The 20,540-nt window shown below is 35.6% G+C and overlaps 3 protein-coding genes across 7 annotated transcripts; 1 reads left to right on the top strand and 2 right to left on the bottom strand.

Moving 5' to 3' along the window:
- Window positions 1-1,704: 1,704 nt before the first annotated feature.
- LOC136223483 (protein neprosin-like) lies at window positions 1,705-5,592 on the bottom strand. 5 transcript variants are annotated; one of them, XM_066011511.1, is made up of 9 exons: window positions 5,462-5,592; window positions 4,567-4,698; window positions 4,306-4,351; window positions 3,834-3,923; window positions 3,567-3,734; window positions 3,300-3,464; window positions 2,956-3,000; window positions 2,736-2,882; window positions 1,705-2,211 (listed from the first exon to the last, which is right to left on the bottom strand). In XM_066011511.1, the coding sequence occupies exons 2-9, from the start codon at window positions 4,593-4,595 to the stop codon at window positions 1,828-1,830; spliced, it is 1,074 nt and encodes a 357-aa protein (XP_065867583.1). In that variant the 5' UTR covers window positions 4,596-4,698; window positions 5,462-5,592; the 3' UTR covers window positions 1,705-1,827. The 5 variants fall into 5 exon arrangements, with proteins under 5 accessions (XP_065867583.1, XP_065867584.1, XP_065867582.1 ...); XM_066011512.1 differs by lacking the exon at window positions 5,462-5,592 and having other exon boundaries at window positions 4,306-4,370; window positions 4,567-4,703; XM_066011510.1 differs by lacking the exon at window positions 5,462-5,592 and having other exon boundaries at window positions 4,306-4,449; window positions 4,567-4,696.
- LOC136223482 (uncharacterized) lies at window positions 4,815-9,198 on the bottom strand. The gene is made up of 10 exons (XM_066011506.1): window positions 8,685-9,198; window positions 8,290-8,532; window positions 8,033-8,194; window positions 7,847-7,956; window positions 7,161-7,269; window positions 6,449-6,604; window positions 6,182-6,297; window positions 5,938-6,104; window positions 5,727-5,857; window positions 4,815-5,639 (listed from the first exon to the last, which is right to left on the bottom strand). Exons 1-10 carry the CDS (start codon window positions 9,102-9,104, stop codon window positions 5,532-5,534), a joined length of 1,722 nt encoding a protein of 573 aa, XP_065867578.1. The 5' UTR covers window positions 9,105-9,198; the 3' UTR covers window positions 4,815-5,531.
- Window positions 9,199-13,289: 4,091 nt separating this feature from the next.
- Window positions 13,290-15,580, top strand: LOC136221767 (small ribosomal subunit protein eS30z/eS30y/eS30x). Its single transcript, XM_066009198.1, has 3 exons — window positions 13,290-13,431; window positions 13,548-13,685; window positions 15,397-15,580. The coding sequence occupies exons 1-3, from the start codon at window positions 13,428-13,430 to the stop codon at window positions 15,441-15,443; spliced, it is 189 nt and encodes a 62-aa protein (XP_065865270.1). The 5' UTR covers window positions 13,290-13,427; the 3' UTR covers window positions 15,444-15,580.
- Window positions 15,581-20,540: the final 4,960 nt, after the last annotated feature.

Below are 20,540 nucleotides of genomic sequence, written 5' to 3' on the forward strand. Positions count from 1 at the left end.
TTGATGAGATGAAGAGAAGATCCAGGGGCACCTTTATATCTTCTCCAAAGGGGAATGATCACACTTAATGACCATTAAGAGGAGTAAAGACATAATCGTTCAATTAAAGCATCATTAATACTAAAAGGTCACAAAAATATGTGTAAATACCATATCTCATGTGTATTTAAGGTATGTTGGCTAACTTCTGCAAAACTCTTGTCATCATCCATTTTCTTATTAAATCTCATACTGATTTTAGTATCGGAGTGTCTCAGGTCGAACCCAACAATACCTCACAAGGAAGGGATTCCGATCAAGAAAGATTTGCACAATTATCAACTGGTGTGGTGAGCATGGAGCTCTGAATAAAATAGAGTTTACCACGAACATATTGATAACATCCGAATATTATCCCTGGACCAAAACCAAGAAAATCCATAAATAAAATGATCTATTGGCATAAGATAGAGCCGCAGAGCAGCATCCGCCAAGTTAACGATATGGCGTACGCCAGAAGCCAAAAGGGGACCTTGTAACATGGATACACCACGTGAATTTGATACGCCAAGGTATTCAAGGTACACTTACTAATTACTGACTTTAACATCGGAGTGTTCCCGGTCGAACCCAACGGCACCTCACAAAGAAGGACTCGGCTCCGATTAGAAAAATTTTCACGAGTTATCAAATGGTACGATGAGCGTGGAGCTCTGAAATTGATAGAGTTTACACCACGACCACAATGACATCGGACAGACCAAATCCCCCCACCACTGGAATCAGTAACAGAAGGTCTAGAGTGATTTGGAAGAGTCCCTCTGGATTGCCACTAGCGTCAAAGGGTGTCTTAGGCTCCTGGATTGGGTGCGAGGAATATGGATTTTTTGTGATATTTTTTTGAGTCATGGTTGCATGTTTGTTCGTCCATAAGATAGAAAAATGATCAAGGCGATGCTCTTGACTCATGACCCACTCAGATGCCTATGAGAGCACTAAGCATTTGAGAATAAATTGCAATAGATATATGTATGTACCTTGACTGTGAAGTTGCATTTTATTTATAGGGTACCAGGAAAAAATTCGATAGTCGATATAAGAAGCACCCTAACTTCTTTGGAGGGCATGTGTCAGTTATTGAGTGGTGAATGCTATTAAAGTAGTTAGTAATATACTTGAATTGCGATTTCTTCGCACGTCTTTGTTAGTTTGAGATGATGATACGTATATCCTCATGTTATTTGTACAATATCATTTATTAAATTTAAGAATAATTATAGTGAAATTTATGAATCATAAGTTACAAAGTGAAAACTTTTATAAAAAGCCATCATTCTACATTTTTGACACATTTAAGAGTTACAAACAGTTTTTTATTTTTTGTTTACATGTATAAATGTATCTTTCATTTATACTGATGAGTGATAACATGATGTAATTCATAACTGGAGTAAGTTATTAATCTCTCTGATAATAAATATCGAAAAAGAAAAACATGAGAAGAGGGTGCGAAGAAGTAGATGAAAACAGAAAAATCTACAAGTTTTCTCACCCAAATACCTAATCTTTTCCTTTTACCCATCAGTCTCTTCGGCTATTCAGTTCTTCTCTTTCTCAACTTTATCTTGCTTTTCATATTACTCGTTCATTTTTAGTTCATGTACAGAATCTGGATTTATTAATATAGAATATACATTCATTCAAGTTTTCTTATAAAAATTAGGGATAAATATAGTGACTAAACTTTGAAGTACCATATAGTCTTTCGTTAAAAAAGGAAATATTCAAATAAGTGTTACAATATTTCAATAGAATATTCTTTCTTTGCAACACTTAATTTTAGAATATCTATTGACACCGTGGTGAAAATCCAGGACCTCCAAAATAAAAATGAAGTCCCAATTGGGTGCCTCCTTTTCCGAAGCTGAAATCGTAACAAGCAGGATTCGTAACAAGTCGTACCAAACTTTGAGGATTGGGAGCGATTGTGGCTCCAGAATTATCAATATATCCAAGATTTCCAACATAGGAAGCTTTTCCATAACCTTCACTACTAAAATGACCACTTCCCATTTGAGTAGAAGTGTGTTTCCCATTTATTCTTGAATTTATAGCCACTCCTCCCCAACTTATTTGACTTGATCTTTTTGCTAAACTTGTTAAGATAGAACCAGGCCAATACCCTATTTCTTCTTGTCCATATCTTAGCCACCAATTTCCACTGCTTTGATCCTGAAATATATAAATAGTTTAAGAAATATGTACAAATCGAGCCGAATCCAGCCGAGCTTTTATCGAGCCGATCACCGAACCGCTCATGAGCGGCTCTGCTCATTTACAACCTTACACTCAAGGGAGGTCAATAGACAAAATATTAATAAGAGTTTTAGGTGTTTGATGAGGGAAATAGTGTTGTGCAAATTCCACTTTAAATACTCATTGAGGTCTGTCGTTTGCTCTGGCCTTGGGAATGGGTTGACTTATCCTTATCTGAACTTTTTGCACAAAAAAGAAAGGGAATAGTGTTGTTGTTTTATACATGAAAAACAGTTTTTCCAACAACAGAGAATCCATGCTTTTTGGGCAAAAGCAACAGATGGATAATTCCGTTTCAAATTTAGTTATTGATATCAAATCCTTTACCTATTCAGTAGTAACACACTGTTTAGTATCAAATCCTTTACCTATTCAGTAGTAACACACTGTTTAGTATAGTATTCGTATTTTAATAATATAATGTTTAATGAGTTACTTACCTTGTGTATAGTTAATTGAATTTGAATTTGGTTAGCATTGTAAGTGGATACTGGACTTAAATCAGCGCCAATAGCAATTTTCCTATTGGTTTGCACAAAACCAGGGCAATTGAGATTGTAGCATCCTGTATTGTCATAGTTATCCCCCTGATAATAATATAAATAATTAGTTACATAATTAATTGAATCAAAAAGATGTTTACGTGGTTTAAAAGTTTACCGTCCAGAAAATAAAGAACTGTGGTTTATTCACACCAGAATCGACCTGGAAAAATGAATTTTGGTAAATTAGATGATAATCTTATAACAATAAAAAAAAAAAAGGGCGGCCCGGTCGCATTACGCGTCCCCGCTGAGCGAGGGTCCGGGAAGGGGTTCCAGCCTTCCCTTGTCAATTTAATTGGCAAGAGGCCGCCCCTAAGACTCGAACCCGTGACCTCTGGTCACACGACAACAACGTTTTACCGTTGCGCCAAGGCTCGCCCTCAGATAATCTTATAACAATAATTAATTAAAATAGAGAAATTAGAAGAGATGATTAGATTAATTGAGATTAAAAAAAACCTTCCAGCCAGCCTCAATGGTATTATAATCTCTGCCTTTACCAGCTACAACCCAAATTTGAGATGAACTGTATTCTCCAATAACATTAGATGTTGATGGACTCCATATATTAAGACTTGCTGTTGCTCCATAGTATGGACCTCCATTCTCGGTTACTGTCACATACTTTATTTATACATATATAAATCGGCAGTTAATCACAAATGATCATGGCCCGGTCCAGAATAGATAGTGTCGGGATAAAAGTTCTGAGCAAAGAACGGATACCTCATGAGCAGAACCAACAATTTGCGAGGGGTGTGTCCTGTTTTGAAAGAACTGTGATGTTGCAATAGGGATTGTTCCTATTGGGCACTTTCCATTCTTTTTCCACCTTTGAAAGATTTCATCTTTACTTCTTTCTTTGAATGCAATTGGGGATGAAGTTGGTCTTTTCTGTATAATCACATAAATTAAACTTAGATTAAATTTACGTAAAAAAAAATTTACTATAAAATTAAAAATAAATAAATTCAAAAGGGATTAAAGAAGAACCTGCATAGTGTGATTTTTGAGAAGTGGATGACTAAATGCTGGTTGTTTATATATATCAACACACTCAACCACATAACTACCATCCGAGCTCTGCAATTTTTATGTTCATAGAAAAATAAAAATTTAACAAATTTAACTCTTCAAAAATAATAACAACTAAGCAAAAAGAATACTGAGGTCCTTCAGATTTTGGTACATTGAACCCCTCAAATTTTATTTTAATCATAAGCCTTCGGTCACAAAACATTACTCATTCCAGTTGTATCTTGAAATTATATATTTTACAATTCGGATACTGAATTTCGTGTTAAAAACTTGACTTTTCTTATTATTAGGAACTTAATATGACTAAAATAAAATATGAAGAGCTTAATGTGTTAAAAGAAAAGATCAAAGCTTCAATACACCATATCCGGATGCTCAGCATGCTTTCTGAAAAAAAAAAAAAACTATTAAGTTGTAGAACACAAACCTCAATGGTATGATTTGACATCATTCTCCCGTCAACAAAATTACTGCTGAAGATGTGTGAAAATGCTATTAACAACAATAGAGGATTATTACCAGCCATTGTAGACATTGATGTAAAAAGCTCTCTCTACTTTTTTCATAAAACCTGAGACTTAGTGTTAGGGCATGACTACAAAGGAATTGAATTGAATTTATTATTAAATGTTACCAAAAAACATTTATTATTAATTAAATGTTGTATTAATGGAATATCAATGCTTACCTCAATGTAAGCATGGAGCTATAGCTCATGGGAAGGTAGAAATTCTCAGAAGAAACCTAAACCAGAACTAGCCTACGGAAGTACACCTATTCAACAGACTGAAGGCTAGAAAGCTTTCTTTTAGCCCTTTACCTGTGTCATGTCCTAATTAAGCATCAGCCTGCAAATCTTCTTAACTCAAAAACTTAAATTCAGAAACATGTAAAGATTTGAATATAAATATGTAATATACAATAACAACAGAATCATTACTTAGAAATATAAGGTAGCTTTTAAATAGGAATTGTGTAAGTGCATAATTTATGCCTAAATAAGAAATTACAACACGAATTAGAAATTACATTATTGGAATTTGCTAAAAAAAATGCAAAAATCTACTACTTGCTTTGGCTGTGTAAATTTCTCTTTAAGATGACTAGTGCTGAGGGGTAAAAAGTTTCTAAAGTAGGGGTTTTGTGCACCAACAGTCACTAAAGTAGTTTTTGACCCCAAAAAATCACTAAAATAGCAAATTTTTGTCAATAAAGACACGTGATCAGATCCAACAATTTGAACCACCGAAAATGTGTCTTGGCTGCCACATCAACAACACCTCGCAGTGTCTGAAACATGTTGACACATGAAAATTTAAAATAAAAATAAAAAAAATGAATTGGATCAATTTGAGATGCGAATCACAGGGTTAGGATATTCTAAAATTTCATTTTTTTTAATTGCCACGTGTCAAACATATTGCGTGGTGTTGTTGATATGTCGGACTCAACCATAGTGACTTTATTGACACAAATTTACTACTTTAATAACTTTATTGGATCAAAAACTACTTCAATAACCACAGCTGTACACAACCCTTATTTAGTGACCACAATGAGAACAAGCTACATTCATATGTGACCTTTGGGTTACCATTCCCTCATCTTCTGATATTCGAAACTGCACCCTAAGTTTGGAAGCAGAAGCAATGGTCAGCAGAGGTCTAACAGGCAAACACACTCAATATGAGGGGTGTGAGGAAACATGTCTACAGGCTGTATGCTTTTCAGTTTGTAACATCCTTCTATGTTTTTCTCTTTCTGCAACAACATTTCTGAGGTTAATTAAGATCATACAAGCCCACAATTTCATAAATGGAGAGCTATCAGCAAGACAATGCTACTTACCACACCATGGCAAAGGTAATCAAGGTCCCGTGCACATGTTGCTGGATTGCACGATACGTAAATAATGCGTGGAGCTTTAAGCTCTAATAGAAATTTAATTAGCTTCATGTGCATACCAGGACGATTTGGATCTGCAAAATGTCATATTAAAACAATTTTCTAAGAAAAAGATAGGCAGCTAGTTGAACATGAAATCTGAAAGAAGACTAACCTGAAATGACAACATCAGGCTTTGGGAAATCATTGCCAAACTTGTCATGAATTTTGTTGAGATCTCCTTGCACAAATGTAGCATTAGTGATGCCATTTAGCTCAGCGTTTCTACGAGCATCGGATATTGCTTGAGGAACAACTTCATAGCCATAAACATGTTTCACCCTGGACAAACAATGAGCAAGTAAATAAAATGTAATCTCCGAAAGGTAGGAACTTAGCAAACAGAGAGATATATATACCTTTTGGCAAGTGTCAAACCGATGGTGCCAGTACCACAAAATAGATCAAGAACAACTTCTGAACCATCTCCTCTCAGACCGGTGGAGTCTTCAATAAGTTTATACAGAATTTCAGCCTACATAATGTGAGACTTTTTCATTTGCTGGTTATTGGAAGTATGAATCAAGCAAAATGAGGGAATAAAGAGATTATGGAGACAGAGGTTCTCAAATAGTATGAAGTCAGCACAAGCTGAATTAACGTTTAATTAGTGTTACTGAATGTACCTGATGTGTATTTGTCTGAAAAAAAGAATTGGCTGAAATTTGGAAGGTTAGTCCTCTTAACTTCTCTGTAATGGTGGGTTTTCCATACAAAGTGTATTCCTGCTCCCCAACAGATGTGTTGCCAACTGAAGAATTTATATTATTCACGACGCTCGCCTACAAGTTATAAAGAAGGAAAGTAAGGAAAAGTGATAATTAGTTTAGAACTCAAATGCATATACTAGAACAGCATTTACAGATTGAACTTTAGAAATAAAGTAATTATCATTGAAATATCATTGAAACACTTACTGGAATAACATTGCCTTTTAGGTCTATAAAGTAACCAAGTAGTATAACATTTTCAAATCGAGATTCCAGATCTCTAATTTTCTGAGCAAAACAGTGCAAATGTTGAAACTTATTTTCATTGAGAGAAGCACCAAGGGATGGATTTCAAATAAGAAAATAACTAGGCAACTAGGCTATGATCATTTATCTCTTCACTTTTCGGAATCTAATTCCCAATGTTAGATCACTAACTGATGAATAATTGTAATAAGCTTAGTTTCAATTGTAGTTGGTTTAGATAGTTTAGTGATCCAAACTATAATGTCTTTTAGCACTACATTAGAGGAATAGGATCTGTCCAAACTCAAAAACTTGCATGAAGAGGAAAACAATGGAAGTTATAATAGAATGTCAAAAAAATGAAGAATTTGGCCATACAAACCACTTCCTGTATAGCTGAAATCTTTTCAACAAGAGGTTTCAGAAGCTCCGGCTGGTACGATGAGGTGACAAAGTTAACCATGAGCTCAAGCAAACCGGTCTCGGGATTACTGTAGAAACATACATCACAAGTTATATTTTTAAAAGGGGAAAGGGAAGGGCAATGCTAATGTTGAAACCTAGAATCCCAAGTGAAACAAATGCTCCACAATTGGAATAACAATATTAACCCAAAGCACAGAAGGCTGGATGCTGACTGCCAATTATAAGCATGAGCTATTACAATAGTTGCATGATTTGATTTCCCAAACACAAAAAGATTACGAGAGGTACCATACGTTTTTATTTTTGTTACATGTTCAGAGCCTCTTCATACAATGAAGTCTAATACAGTCATACCACTTAACAACATAATGGCAAATATTCTCTCTTAAATCCCTAAGCTGCACTTATGAAAATCATATACTTAGTTGAGTTGGGACTCTTGAAACCAATTTAGTTTAATGAGATGCCAGTTTATTACTCAAGTGGGTAGAAGTTTATTTGTGCAATCTCCATCACTATTTTGGTGATTCTCCTATATTAAAAAACTGGTGCATCCTGTTACCTCCCCCTCACAAAAATAATCTTAAAATTTATAAATATAAGTATATTCAAGTGCCTTGCATATGCAGGTATAATTAATACCTTCCAGTTCTTATCATTAGATGCTTGAGATACCCAACATGAGATTTAGCATCATATGGAGTAAGGCTGAATTGTGGATCTCTCCAACAATCTTGGACAGTTGCCAGAACCTATTTTTCAGCATTTGAATCAGAATATCTAACAAATTACACATACAGTTTAGCGATATAGCAGAAACAACCATACCATATTGGCAGGCTCACTTTGTAACAAGCATTTGCCAACGTCTAGAACCTTGTCGAAAAAGCCAGGAGCATGAAGTCCCAATGCATAGTTATCAGTGCCATCTTGTTCCTGTCCTAGCAACTCTTTAGGTAACCATTTTCTAGGACCAAATGAGAACTCCATCTGCCAACAAACCCAGCAGCAGCTCAAACATTTGTCTAATACTAAATTGATTAAGTGGAGCGACGAACTCTAAAATGTGTATGCTCTACACTAACCTTATTTCTATAATGGAATTGAATATCACAGGGAACAATAGGCTTCATAGTAGTAAGAAATTCTGGATCTTTATCACAAAATTTTCCAACATGTACAATCAATTCACGGACTTGTTGTTCCTTAGCTTTGCACTGAGCATCATAAGACAGATTCTGTGTTTTGCAACCTCCACAATACGAAGCATACTCACAAGGGGCTTCTACAAGATCCCAATGAGGAGATATTGTCTTTAACTTGGTTACCTGTGCTTGTCATTGAACATTACAGTATTTACTAATTCTATACAATAAAATACACACTAATAGATAAAGGAATTTCAATGTAAAGGTTTAAGCACAATGAAACAAGCTGTTCAGGTGAAAAATGAAATTTAATTTCTGAAATTGTCACAAACCTCTGCATAACTTCCCTTTCTGCGGGTGACCCGCCCAACGAACCTTTCACCTGGAAGTGCACGGTCACACATGACAACAAAACCGGTATCTTCCACTTTACACACGCCCTTCCCCTTGAAACCTAGAGAATCACAAACCAATTCCACAGTCTGGCCTCTCTTTGGGAAATATGAACCAGAATTAGCTTTATCCGAATTTGATTCAACGATATCCTTGTTATTGTCGTCATTGCTGAGTCTGGTTTTCCGAGTCCTCTGCGTTGTTTCTCGTTGCGGCTGATGGTTCTGTTCCTGGTCTTCAATGAATGAAGGAGGAGAAACTGAGGCTAATGAGTGCATTCTTTTAAGTTTATGGAGTCTTTGGAGCCACGGTTGAGCATTTGTTAGGTGCCGGAAAGTGTGGGCTGGCATGGTCGCCATGGCGGTGGAAGTAGGGTGGTTCCGGTGTGCTTGGTGGAGAAAGGAGTAGCCAGTAGCTGAAGAGAGCAGAGATTGTGGGTTTTGGGGATAAAAGGCACTTCCGCTGTTTTTATGATTAACTTGGGCAATTTCGTATAGTTTGATTTGAATTTAGAAAAATATCATCATAGCCTTGATCTTTTAAACTTTTGCGCAATTTGCCTCAAGGTTTTCAATTATAAAAAGGGTTTATATATGCTTTTGTCCTTATATTTTATGTCGAAAACAATTTTACCCTTACATTGAATTCTCCTCCAATTAAACCCTTACATTGAACGACCTACTTAAACCCCCTCTCTCATGTTAATCAAAGACCAAAATACAATCCCCAAAGCTCAGCAAGGATTATAATACAAATACCTAGATTTACTGTAAAGCCTCCAACCTAGTCTCCAACCGTATTCCACGTAACCCCCATGCTGTTGCAAACCCGAATTTTCCCTTTTCTTGCTCCGCCCGTATTAATTTTTATCCAATCACCCTCTAGCGCTACCCAGCCAATTCTCACCTCATCCTGAACTTTTCTAGTAAACCTCAGGATGGACCTGGACGCTGCAACACATTCCTTTGCACAGGAAATGATAAAAGTCAGGTAGCAACTTCGGGACGCTTTTGTTAAAGATACGCTGATTGCGGTACTTCCAAAGCCACCAAATATCCATCCCAAATAGCACACTCCACGGTACCCCAAAAACCAGACCTTGCTGTCTACAATTTTCATCCAGCCATGTGTCGATGTCCTTGGAAAAAAACACAGTGTTAACCGATCGACTGGGGATAAGCTCCTGACACATTCGTTTGCTTATAGGACAATCACACAAAATATGTAGGACATCCTCTGAATTTCAGCAGAAGCTACGGTCTGCCACTGCTGAGATGTGTCTTCAAACTCAGTTCGCGTTACAGATGATCACATTCTGGACACATGTAGAGATGAGTTTGAAAAAATAAATAAATATGTTAACTACATGGTACAAATATATGAGTATGGAAAAATATTTTTAAATCTAAAAAAACATTTGACTTTCTCATACCCTTTGAATCCAACAAAGTGAAAGTCCTATTGAATTGTGTGTCTGAATTAACGCCCAGACACATGTAGAGATGAGGTTGAAAGTACATTGGCTATGTTTGTTAAATAGCTTTTTGGAATAAAATTAGAGGTTTTGACTAGTCAAATTTTTAATAGTGGTGTTTGGTAAATAGAGATTTGAAAGAGTTTATTAGGTCCAAAAAGTTATCTTTGAACAGGCTGGTCATGAGTTTTTTCAATTAGTTTATTGCTCCATCTTTTGAATGATATTTTCACCCTTAATTACTATCTTTTAATCCCAAATAAAGACTTTATCATGTCCTTATTAATCATTTTACATAAACAACTATTAGCAATCAGTTTGGTTTTACAAAAAAAAAAAATTACTCAATCAGCTAGTCAAATTAGCCAACAAAAAAATGTCTAACAGCTAACATCTATTTGACAAACAATAGACAACACAAATTTGACATATGCTAAAAATAAGCCGCATAAATTGGGATAGTTGTTTTTAAATTAGTGTGCATATTGGTCTATGTGTTTGATGCGGTCCTTTCCATATTGGATATTTGGCTTATTATCAGTAATTAAGAGCAACGTTATTCATTCTAGTGGGGTACAATAGGACATCAGGCTAGAGGTATCCGATGGAAATCCTGGAAAAGGTTGTGTATACCTAAGAAATTTGGAGGTATGGGGTTCAGAAAGCTCTGCGAGTTCAATTTAGCTCTTTTAGCTAAGCAAGGGTGGCGGATCATGGCTAATCCAAGCTCACTAGTGGCAAGAGTATATAAGGTGAGGTACTTTCCACACTGTGATTTCTTGGATGCGCAGATTGGAAACAACCCGAGCTACATCTGGAGGAGTGTACTGGCTTCGCGGGATGTGATCACTAGGGGACTGCGGTGTGCGATCGGAAACAGAGAAGATACGCTGGTGTGGAAGTCGCCTTGGCTTCATGCACCAAACCCGTGCGTCGAGAGCCCTTGTCCCCCAGGATTGTAACTGGCGACGATTAACCAACTGCGATACCCAGGGTCGAACCAATGGGATGATGATTTATTACGGGACATGTTCAACGAGAGGGACATAAGGCTGATTATACAAATTCCGATTTTTATCAGTCTGAATCCCGACCAATGGTACTGGTGTCACGAAAAGGACGGGATTTTCACTGTAAAATCTGGGTATATTCAGGCCATTGGTGAGCTTCAGGCTATAGGTGATCGATCAGCTCCACATTAGGCGTTCATCTGGAATTTACAAGTCCCACCAAAGGTTAAAAACCTGATTTGGAGAGCCACAACTATCTGCCTTCCCTCGATGCATAATCTGTAAGCTCGCTATGTGCCGGTTGATGGGGTGTGCCCGAGATGCAAAATGGCCCCGGAATCCCCTTTCCATGCGCTGATCGAGTGTATAAAGGCGAAGGAAGTGTGGCATTTCTCCCTACTGGGCGATATTAGCTCAATCTGCCCCAACTTTGCAAGTTTCTGGACGTATGTTGCGGCTATGTCCAATAGTCGAGTTGGTGAACAGGCTGCAGTCCTTCGCTCAGAACTCACTGGTCTGGCAGCAACAACACGAACAAGCAGGGGTCGTGTTTAGCAGAGCAACGACTTACCTTTCCAGATGGAGGCAGGCTCGCGGTTTTGGTTCAGCACAACCAGAGGTACCGATACCCCCTGCCGTTTGGTCTTCGCCGAGGAGAGGTCAGTTGAAGATTAATGTTGATGATGCAGTTTTTTAGAGGGAGCAGCTAGTGGGTGTTGGAATGGTGGCACGTGACAACGAAGGAAGATTCATTGCAGTACATAATGGTAGTACAAATTGCACCATGAACGCGCTGCTAGCAGAAGCTCTAGCTTGTAGAGAGGCTCTCGAGTGGATACAGGAGCAGGGATGGACCAACATAGTGATTGAAACGGACTGCCTTCTAGTAGTTAAGGCGTTCACCAACGCCCCCTGCTCATCTTCTTACTTTAATTCTATTATTGATGAGTGTAAAGCACTCTTGCAATTTATCGAATCATGTTCGATTAGATTTGTTAGTCGTTCAGCGAACGTCATTGCACATGCCCTTGCACGAGCAGTGTGTTCCTCATCTGAACCAAGGAGCTGGGAGTCTGTTCCCCCTCCTTTTATTACTGCCTTCCTATTTGATGATTAATAAAAGTTTATTTGCTCTTCAAAAAAAAGAGCAACGTTATTCGGAACATCATAATTTATTAATTAAGAGTCTAATATCAACCGATTCAACTAATTTCAGTTATGGTTAACATGATGTTCTCCTCAATCATTAACATTGTTACCTTCAATGCATATATATCATGTAACCAATTGGTAAAAAATTAAAAATATGTGTATACATATGCGAGAATATCTCAAAAAAAATCAAATATTTTATCAAACACAAAAGTATTTTGTCTCCAAAATTATTCTTTTAAAGCAACTAGTGCAAATAAAATATTTATAATTTTTAATAATATCTAAAATTGATCTAACTTTACAATCATTGAAAACCTTAATTGTACCGTTATAAAATTGAACGAAAGGTTGAAGTATATCAAATTGAAGTTTAGATATCATCTTTGTGACAAATTAGTTCAAAATTGACAAATTTTTATATATTAATTTGATTGATTTGGATGAATTTGTTAATATTATCAACTTCAAAACTGAATTAATACCTAAACTTCAATTTGGATTAAATTGAACGGACACGTCTTTAACGAATTGACCCTTAATTCTAATAAAAATTATTATTATTTTTTCTTTTGAACACCTACCAAAATTCAAATTTAAAAAATTATCTACAAGTTTGTCAATTACTATTTTGAAGTATATCAAACCTCAAAATCCTATAGCAGTTAACGAAAAAGTGGCTTCCGCTTACCTTTCACAATTTAATTACTTAAAAATTACTTGACATTTGTAAGAAAAAGTTTAATATTTTTGACATATTAAAAATTAAACTACCAACCTTAATAAAACAAAAATATTGTTATTATTACTGATTTTCATGTAAACAACCCAAATTGAAAATACCCACAAATGATGGTCTTTGCCTAGAGATTATGGGCCTTGATACAGTTATTGGGCCATCGGTGCGGTCTCATTTGGAGCCTGAGTCATTCTCATCCATAAATTGATAAACCCTAACCTAACCCCTCCCCTGTAATCACAAACGCAAAGCTAGCTGCTTCTCTTTGCCAGCGATTACTAGGAAGCAATAAACAGCAAATCGATCAATGGGTAAACCTTAACTCTTACCCGTCTCTCTCAAATTTATTGGATTATTTGAAATCGGAATTGTTTCTTCCATTTCGAAATCGAATTGATTTTATTCTGGGTATTGATTTGATGTGCAGGTAAGGTGCACGGATCACTGGCCCGTGCAGGGAAGGTGCGAGGTCAAACTCCAAAGGTGGCTAAGCAAGATAAGAAGAAGAAGCCCAGAGGCCGTGCTCATAAGCGCATGCAATATAATCGCCGCTTCGTCACCGCCGGTATGATGTTTTCTTTTATTTTCTTTTAATATTCTTATTCCGTATATATAACTTGTTTGTCATAAAAATCATTGATAAATAGTCTATTTGGTTTTTCAACAAATATTTTAGCCATTTAGATTTTGATGTGATCAAATCAGTACAAAATGACATGAATGCCTAAAACCAAGTTTAGGTGCCAAACTAACCTTATATTCGACCAGTGAAGTTTTGCTTTTAAAATGTTGAAATTGAACTAGAGTTTATTACAAACATTTCAATCCATGAATGTTGAGATTGTAATATGTTGAAGGACAAAAGCATCATGCGATTTTGTCTATGGTATGTTGGATTTTGGATTGAGCCCTTAATCTTTCATTTCAATGCATCAAGTCTATGGTCTTATCTTTTATTTTTTTGCTAAATACATCCCTAAAATTTGGAAACTATGAAGCACCAATACTTGTAAGAGGTTCTAAGAGGTTGACATACCCGGATACTCCGGGGATACTTATGGGATACTGAAAAAATAATTATCTCCTTTTTTCTTTTATTATACACGGGGATACTTTACAATGCTGTGGGGATTTGTTTTGTAACACCCTGTTCTTTGACCCAAATCCAACACATTGGGCCTCACGGCTTTAAAACGCGTCTACAATATCTACATGGTATTGGACCAGGGTGTTACAATTGGTATCAGAGCCGACTCTCCACGTACGATGTGTGGTTCAGGGACGAACCAGGCGGAAGCTGGTGGGCCTGTAGGAGTGGGTGGCGCCGGGGTAGAGGCCTGAGCAAGGAGCGGCCCTAAAGGATGGCGATGGGGATAGGAATGAACTGAATCCCACATCGGAAATGGAGCGGGAGTGATTGGAGCTTATTAGTAAGATATGAATCCAATACATGCAAATGCTTTTTAAAGCCGTGAGGCCCAATGTGTTGGATTTGGGCCAGAGCGGACAATATCTACATGGTATTGGACCAAAGTGTTGCATGTTTCGCGGTTAATTAGGTAAAATATAGGGGGGTTTTAAACAACTTCACAAAAATAGGGGTTAATATATAAAAAAAATTAAATATAAACCCCTAATATAAAGAATTAACTAAACCAGCCTGCATCCACCCTTTTATTTGCCAAAAATAAATAAATAGAAAAACGAAAAGCTAATCAGTATTAAATGTTTGTAGATGAATATCATGAAAATGTCTTAGAATAGTCTTTAGACTTGGTAGTTTAAATAGGTTGAAGTTTTAAATATTTCTTTTTGATGAATTAATGACTTATTAGTTACTACGAATGTTATTTGTAGTTCTATAATGACTTATGAATGTGATTAGTGGTTATATATGTATATATATAAAAAAATTACCCGTATCTCATTAATTTGATCTATTAATCTGCAGAACTTACTTAAAATGGTCTATTAGCCTCATTAATTTGTTTAAGATTGACCTATTAACTCCTAACTTTGGTTAAAGTTATATGCGTTTTAAGTTTCCAAATCTTCTCTTGCGCTGCGACATATCAATAGAGGGTTAATGATGTCATATTGATTTAGTTGATATGATTAGTGAGATATCTTTAGAGTTCAAGCGGTCAATTGATTTCCGAAAGGAGCAACGTTCTTTTAATTATTGAATAGATATTACTAACTGATCTAATTGTGTCTATGCTGAATGTGTTTGAGTTTTGGTGACTGGAGTTGATTTTGTGTCTGTGTGTTGGCAGTTGTTGGCTTTGGGAAGAAGCGAGGACCCAACTCTTCAGAGAAGTAAAATTTCATCTTCTTTACAAAATGTTGTCCTTTTTAGGTTCTGTTTGCATTTGAGCTTGAAATATTTTGTTAAATGAGAATATTAATTTGAATTTTGAAGAAAAATGGAACCATGATCTACTTATTTTGGATGCACTACTACTACTGCTACATTTTAAGATGTTAATTATCCAATGATGACTTCTTTATGAATATCGTATATTGATAGATGCATATAATAATAATATCAAAACAATAAATCTCTTAATCAAGCAAATTTAAAATGATAAATTTAATTTTTATCAAAATGTGTAATTTCAAGTTTAGAGGGTGAGCCTTGGCGCAACGGTAAAAATTGGCGAAAAAAAAAAAGAAATTGGCAAGGGAAGGTTTGCCCTCCTACACTCTTGTAGTAGGACTCCTCCCCAGACCCTCGCTTAAAGGGGATGCGTAGTGTACCGGACCGTCCTTTGTGTAATTTCAAATTTTGTTAATTAATAGAAAATTATTTATGTTTTCCTTTAACATAAGATGAATAATTTTCAAGTTTTGTTAATTAATAGAAAATTATTTATGTTTGCCTTTAACATAAGATGAATAATATTGCATTGTTTTATATATAAATGTCCGCTCTCTAGTGACTATAGATTTGTTTCTCCATTTAAACTGGTTCTATTTTAGCTTTCAAACAAAAGTTCTATTTTAGGATTTTTTTATTTTTAAGTAACTACCAATTTATTTTTAGCACTGTTATACAACCCGGACCGGACCGGCTGGTCGGACTGGTCGAACCGGAAACCGGCCAGAAATCCGGTCCAATATAGTCTGGTTTGTTGAATCCTCAATAAACCGGACTGGCTCGGAGTTGAACCGGGAACCGGAGGTCGGACCGGTAACCGTTGCAACTCCGGTTTGTTGAAGATTTATTCAAAAAAATTATAGATCTGGTGAGGAAGAGAAAGCCACACAGAAATTGTGAGATCAAATTTTATTTCTTATGATGGGTGGAAGCCAAAAGAGATCTGAAAAAAGAATGAAAAAAATGGAGATCAGTTGCTTCTTTTGTTGGCTGTGCCTGTGCATTTTTCCTCAGCAAAAGAATACGAGAAAAAATGGAGTGAGTTAGAGAAGAGAGAAAGAATGATGAGTTAGATGAGAGAGGAAGAAAGGAGTAAGGTCTAGATATCTGTGTGGATTGACATTGAGTAGACAGTTAAAATTACAGCTAAACCCCACCAACTCCCTTTCCTACTCCTATTTCTTTATTTTTTTTTTATGTTTTTTAATAAACTATTCTTTCTCTCTTTTACTAAATTATTAACTTCATTCTTCAATCAAAAAATTTAAAGCTGAAACTAAATATAACAACAACACTAATGCATATATCATTTTAATAAAAAAATAATTAGGCTGATTTTGTATTAAAAAAATATTCCCTTATATATTTAAGTCTTTAATTTTTTTAAATAATAATTGTAAATTAATTATATATAAATATTATTTATTTATTTATTACGTCATCCGGTCTGACCAATCCGAGCCATCCGATCCGACCAAATGACCCGTGACCCAGTTAGAAATCCGGTTTGATATCCGGTCCGGTTCTGATAACATTGATTTTTAGAGTAAACAATCACAAAATTTTTGTTTTTTTTACTTGCATCTAGTGAATGAGTTTGAATTCACAATCTCTTATTTCTGATTTACTAACTGATCTATGCTCATTTTATAATAAACTCATCATCTTATTACGAGGTCTTACGTTTATTTTAATCAAATTTTAGTCCCTCCAATTTTTTTTTAATAGGAAACAAAGTACAAAATTACCCTAGTTATAAAAATAAATAAAGGCCTAATGCTCCTCCAGCCCCCTTAACTTGTTCAAATTGGTCATTTTAACCCTCCAACTCATTGAATGTCCTATTTACCCCCTTAACTCCATAAAAATGGTATTTCCCACCCCCTTAACTTGTCCAAATTAGTCATTTTACCCATCCTCAACTCATCGAATGTCCTATTTGCCACCTTAACTCCATAAAAGTGGTATTTCTCACCCCTTATGATCATATTTACCCCCTTAACTCCATAAAATTGGTATTTCTTATCTCTTTATAGTGCAAAATTAATAGCACTTATTCAAATGAGTTTGAAAATATATATTTTTAATATCAACTTTTTATTTGTTTTAATTTGATAATTATATCGATCCTTTATGTGTTTATTATAATAATATTGTATTACAATAATTAGATAATCAAAATTTAACTAGCAAAAAAAAGTTTAAAAGAGAAAGAATGAATAGAAGATACAAATAACAAAAACTTTTTTCTTTTTTTTGATAAAAAAACAAGAACATTAATATAAACAAGTTAAAGACATTATATGTAGGGAAAAGATACCAAAATAGGCCTATGATTTTGGAGAAGTATCAATTTAGGTTCCACGTATAAAATAATACCAATATAGATTTAACGTTTAAAAATGTATCAATTTAGGCCTCGATGACGGATTGTAAGAGGTGAGAAATACCACTTTTATGGAGTTAAGGGGGTAAACAAGACATTCTATGAGTTGGGGAGGGGGGTAAATGGACAAGTTGAGGGGGTGAGAAATACCACTTTTATGAAGTTAAGGTGGTAAATAGGATATTCTATGAGTTGGGGGGATAAATAGACAAGTTGAGCGGGTGAGAAATACCACTTTTATGGAGTTAAGGGGGGTAAATAGGACATTCGATAAGTTGAGGGGGTAAAATGACCAATTTGGACAAGTTAAGGGGGCTGGAGGAGTATTAGGCCATAAATAAATAAACTTAATTTTTCAAATGATTAGGAATTTTGTTAAATTAAAAATGATTTATGTATTTTTCTTCACAGAATCAACCGTGTGTTGATATTTTATTATCTTGCTGTATGTATGATAGAAAATTTTCTTTAAAAATGTAAATTGACTTTATTCATTTTGTGTTAGCAACTAAAATATACAAAATAATTATGGTATTTGGTTTATGATAGTGGGTAGATGCTTGCAAGGTAAGAGTAATTATCCAAAAATAAATCAAACAAGCGTTGGTTTGCTTGAATAACACATCTTAAAAACGTTAAAATAAAGTAATAAAGAGTTTTGATATTTTAATAACCTATTTTAACTTTCATTCTTAACTTTTCTTAAATACTCTATCCGTTGGCATCATATATCACTTTTAGCACTTGTTTGAAATGGGATTAGAGAAGGTTAATAAAAGCTGTGTTGTCAGATTTGGATCAAATTTTTAGTTTAGATCTTCATAGGTTTGTAAATCTTCAATGATCCGGTTTGAACTAAGGCTGGTTTGAAACCCCACGGTTTATCGGGAATCGGGATGATCCTGAATTTTTATTTTTATTTTAAAAATCATTAAAAAATGAAAAAAAAAAATCTAAAACGACTAAAATCTAATTAAGAGGAATTTATGTCAATTGCAACACTTTAAATAAATTATTTTTTAAATGGTGTCCAAGGATGAATCAGAACTTAACTAATGTAAGGTTATAAAAAAGCTAGGTACCAGTTGGACAGACATGGCCCTAGAGGATTAATCGGATTTGTATTTTTATAAATTTTTTTTATAATTTTTTACTTGTTAATAAAAGAATTGTTATATGAAGTCAATGGAACTATGTGTTCTACTATCTATAAATAATAATATAAAATGATTTAATATAGAAAAATGTGTATATTTCTAACATAATAAAAATGTATAAATATCAATATTTCAATAACGTTATTATTAAAACAACTCAAAAAAATAAAATATAATGTTCACAAATAATATAATTCACTAAAAGTTATGAAACAATGTCCTTAAAGTTTTAAGGATATTTTTATCAAAAATTTAATTTAAATCGCTGAAGGCGATGACCTAGCTCCGCTTGCGATCTCTGTTGCCATGGCCGCCACCTCTGCCGTGCCTAACATCGTGCCTTTCTCTATTGCCCATTTATTCGACCGACATGCCTTTTCTCGCCTGGTATCACCTGAGCCAGGTGGTGGCGTCAAGCCCTCGCTATCATTTGCGAACGCCTTGAAGAAATCCATTGCACCAACAGGCATTCCAGCTCCATCTCAGCCTGTGATATCGGAGGAAGGGGGCTTCAAATCAATCAAGGTTCCTCAAGCCATCTACGAAGAGCGGGTTAAGTCCTTTCAACATTCGGTCATCGGTCGATTAACATTAAGCAAGGGGGATCGCCCTTAGAAACACGCAGAGCTGAAACAAAAACTAAACCAGGTATGGAATCAAAACATGGATTGGAACCTTATTTCCCTTGGACGGGGATTTTATCAAATCATTATGCCTAATAGTGATGCTATTCAATCTGTTTGGGGGTTAGGACCTATCTCTCTAAAACCTGGTATAATTAGGTTCTCTCCCTAGACTCCGAGTTTCAATCCAGACTCATATAAATCCACTTCAGCACAGGACTGGGTCCGTTTTACAACTTACCCTGGGAATTTTGGGACACTAGGATTATTGCTAGCATTACTCGAGTTGTGGGAACTCTGATTCGCTTTGATCATAATACGGTAAATGGCGAATTTGGTCATTATGCAAGGGTTTTGGTAGACGTTGACCTTGCACGGGATATTCAGACAAAGCCTCGTGTTGACACAGATAACCATAAACACTGGGTTTATGTGGATTATGAGCATTTACCGGCAATTTGCGAAACTTGCTCTGCTATTGGCCATACTTCAGCATCATGTAGACGGAATGCTACTCGTCCGCAGTTTCAGCAAAAGAAAGTGCCGAAAACCAGCGCAACTGTTACTAAGGTAAATTCGCAGTCGGAGGAGCAGGGGCATGTTGCCTCTTTGCAAACAGAAAATGTGAATTTATAGCCCGGGAATGAAATGGAAGTTGAGGGGGGGGCTGCAGACGGATCAGATGCAGAACGCAGCTTCTGGGAATGACGAGGAGACACCGAACCTTTTACAAATGATAGTGCATCAGCCTACTACGGGTACTGAAGGGATTGAAAACCAGGATGAAGCAAGAAAATGGGGAGATTATAGCAAGGAGGAAAAATCGGAATCTGAAGGATGTACTTTGCAAGCTCCGGAAACCAAAACAGGGAGA

This window comes from Euphorbia lathyris, chromosome 3 (genome assembly GCF_963576675.1).
Source record: "Euphorbia lathyris chromosome 3, ddEupLath1.1, whole genome shotgun sequence".
NCBI lineage: Eukaryota > Viridiplantae > Streptophyta > Magnoliopsida > Malpighiales > Euphorbiaceae > Euphorbia > Euphorbia lathyris.

Bases quoted from the DNA above. Each gene is read 5' to 3' on its own strand.
- LOC136223483 (XM_066011510.1), bottom strand. From the start codon at position 4,413: ATGTCTACAATGGCTGGTAATAATCCTCTATTGTTGTTAATAGCATTT. The intron at 3,735-3,833 runs GTTCTTCTTTAA...GTGATTATACAG, and splicing joins TCAAAAATCACACTATGCAG to AAAAGACCAACTTCATCCCC. The intron at 2,883-2,955 runs GTAAACTTTTAA...TATTATTATCAG, and splicing joins AGTTCTTTATTTTCTGGACG to GGGGATAACTATGACAATAC.
- LOC136223482 (XM_066011506.1), bottom strand. From the start codon at position 9,104: ATGGCGACCATGCCAGCCCACACTTTCCGGCACCTAACAAATGCTCAA. The intron at 7,270-7,846 runs GTATTAATTATA...ATGTTTCTACAG, and splicing joins CTAATGATAAGAACTGGAAG to TAATCCCGAGACCGGTTTGC. The intron at 6,298-6,448 runs GTACATTCAGTA...CACATTATGTAG, and splicing joins TTCAGACAAATACACATCAG to GCTGAAATTCTGTATAAACT.
- LOC136221767 (XM_066009198.1), top strand. The intron at 13,686-15,396 runs GTATGATGTTTT...GTGTGTTGGCAG, and splicing joins TCGCCGCTTCGTCACCGCCG to TTGTTGGCTTTGGGAAGAAG.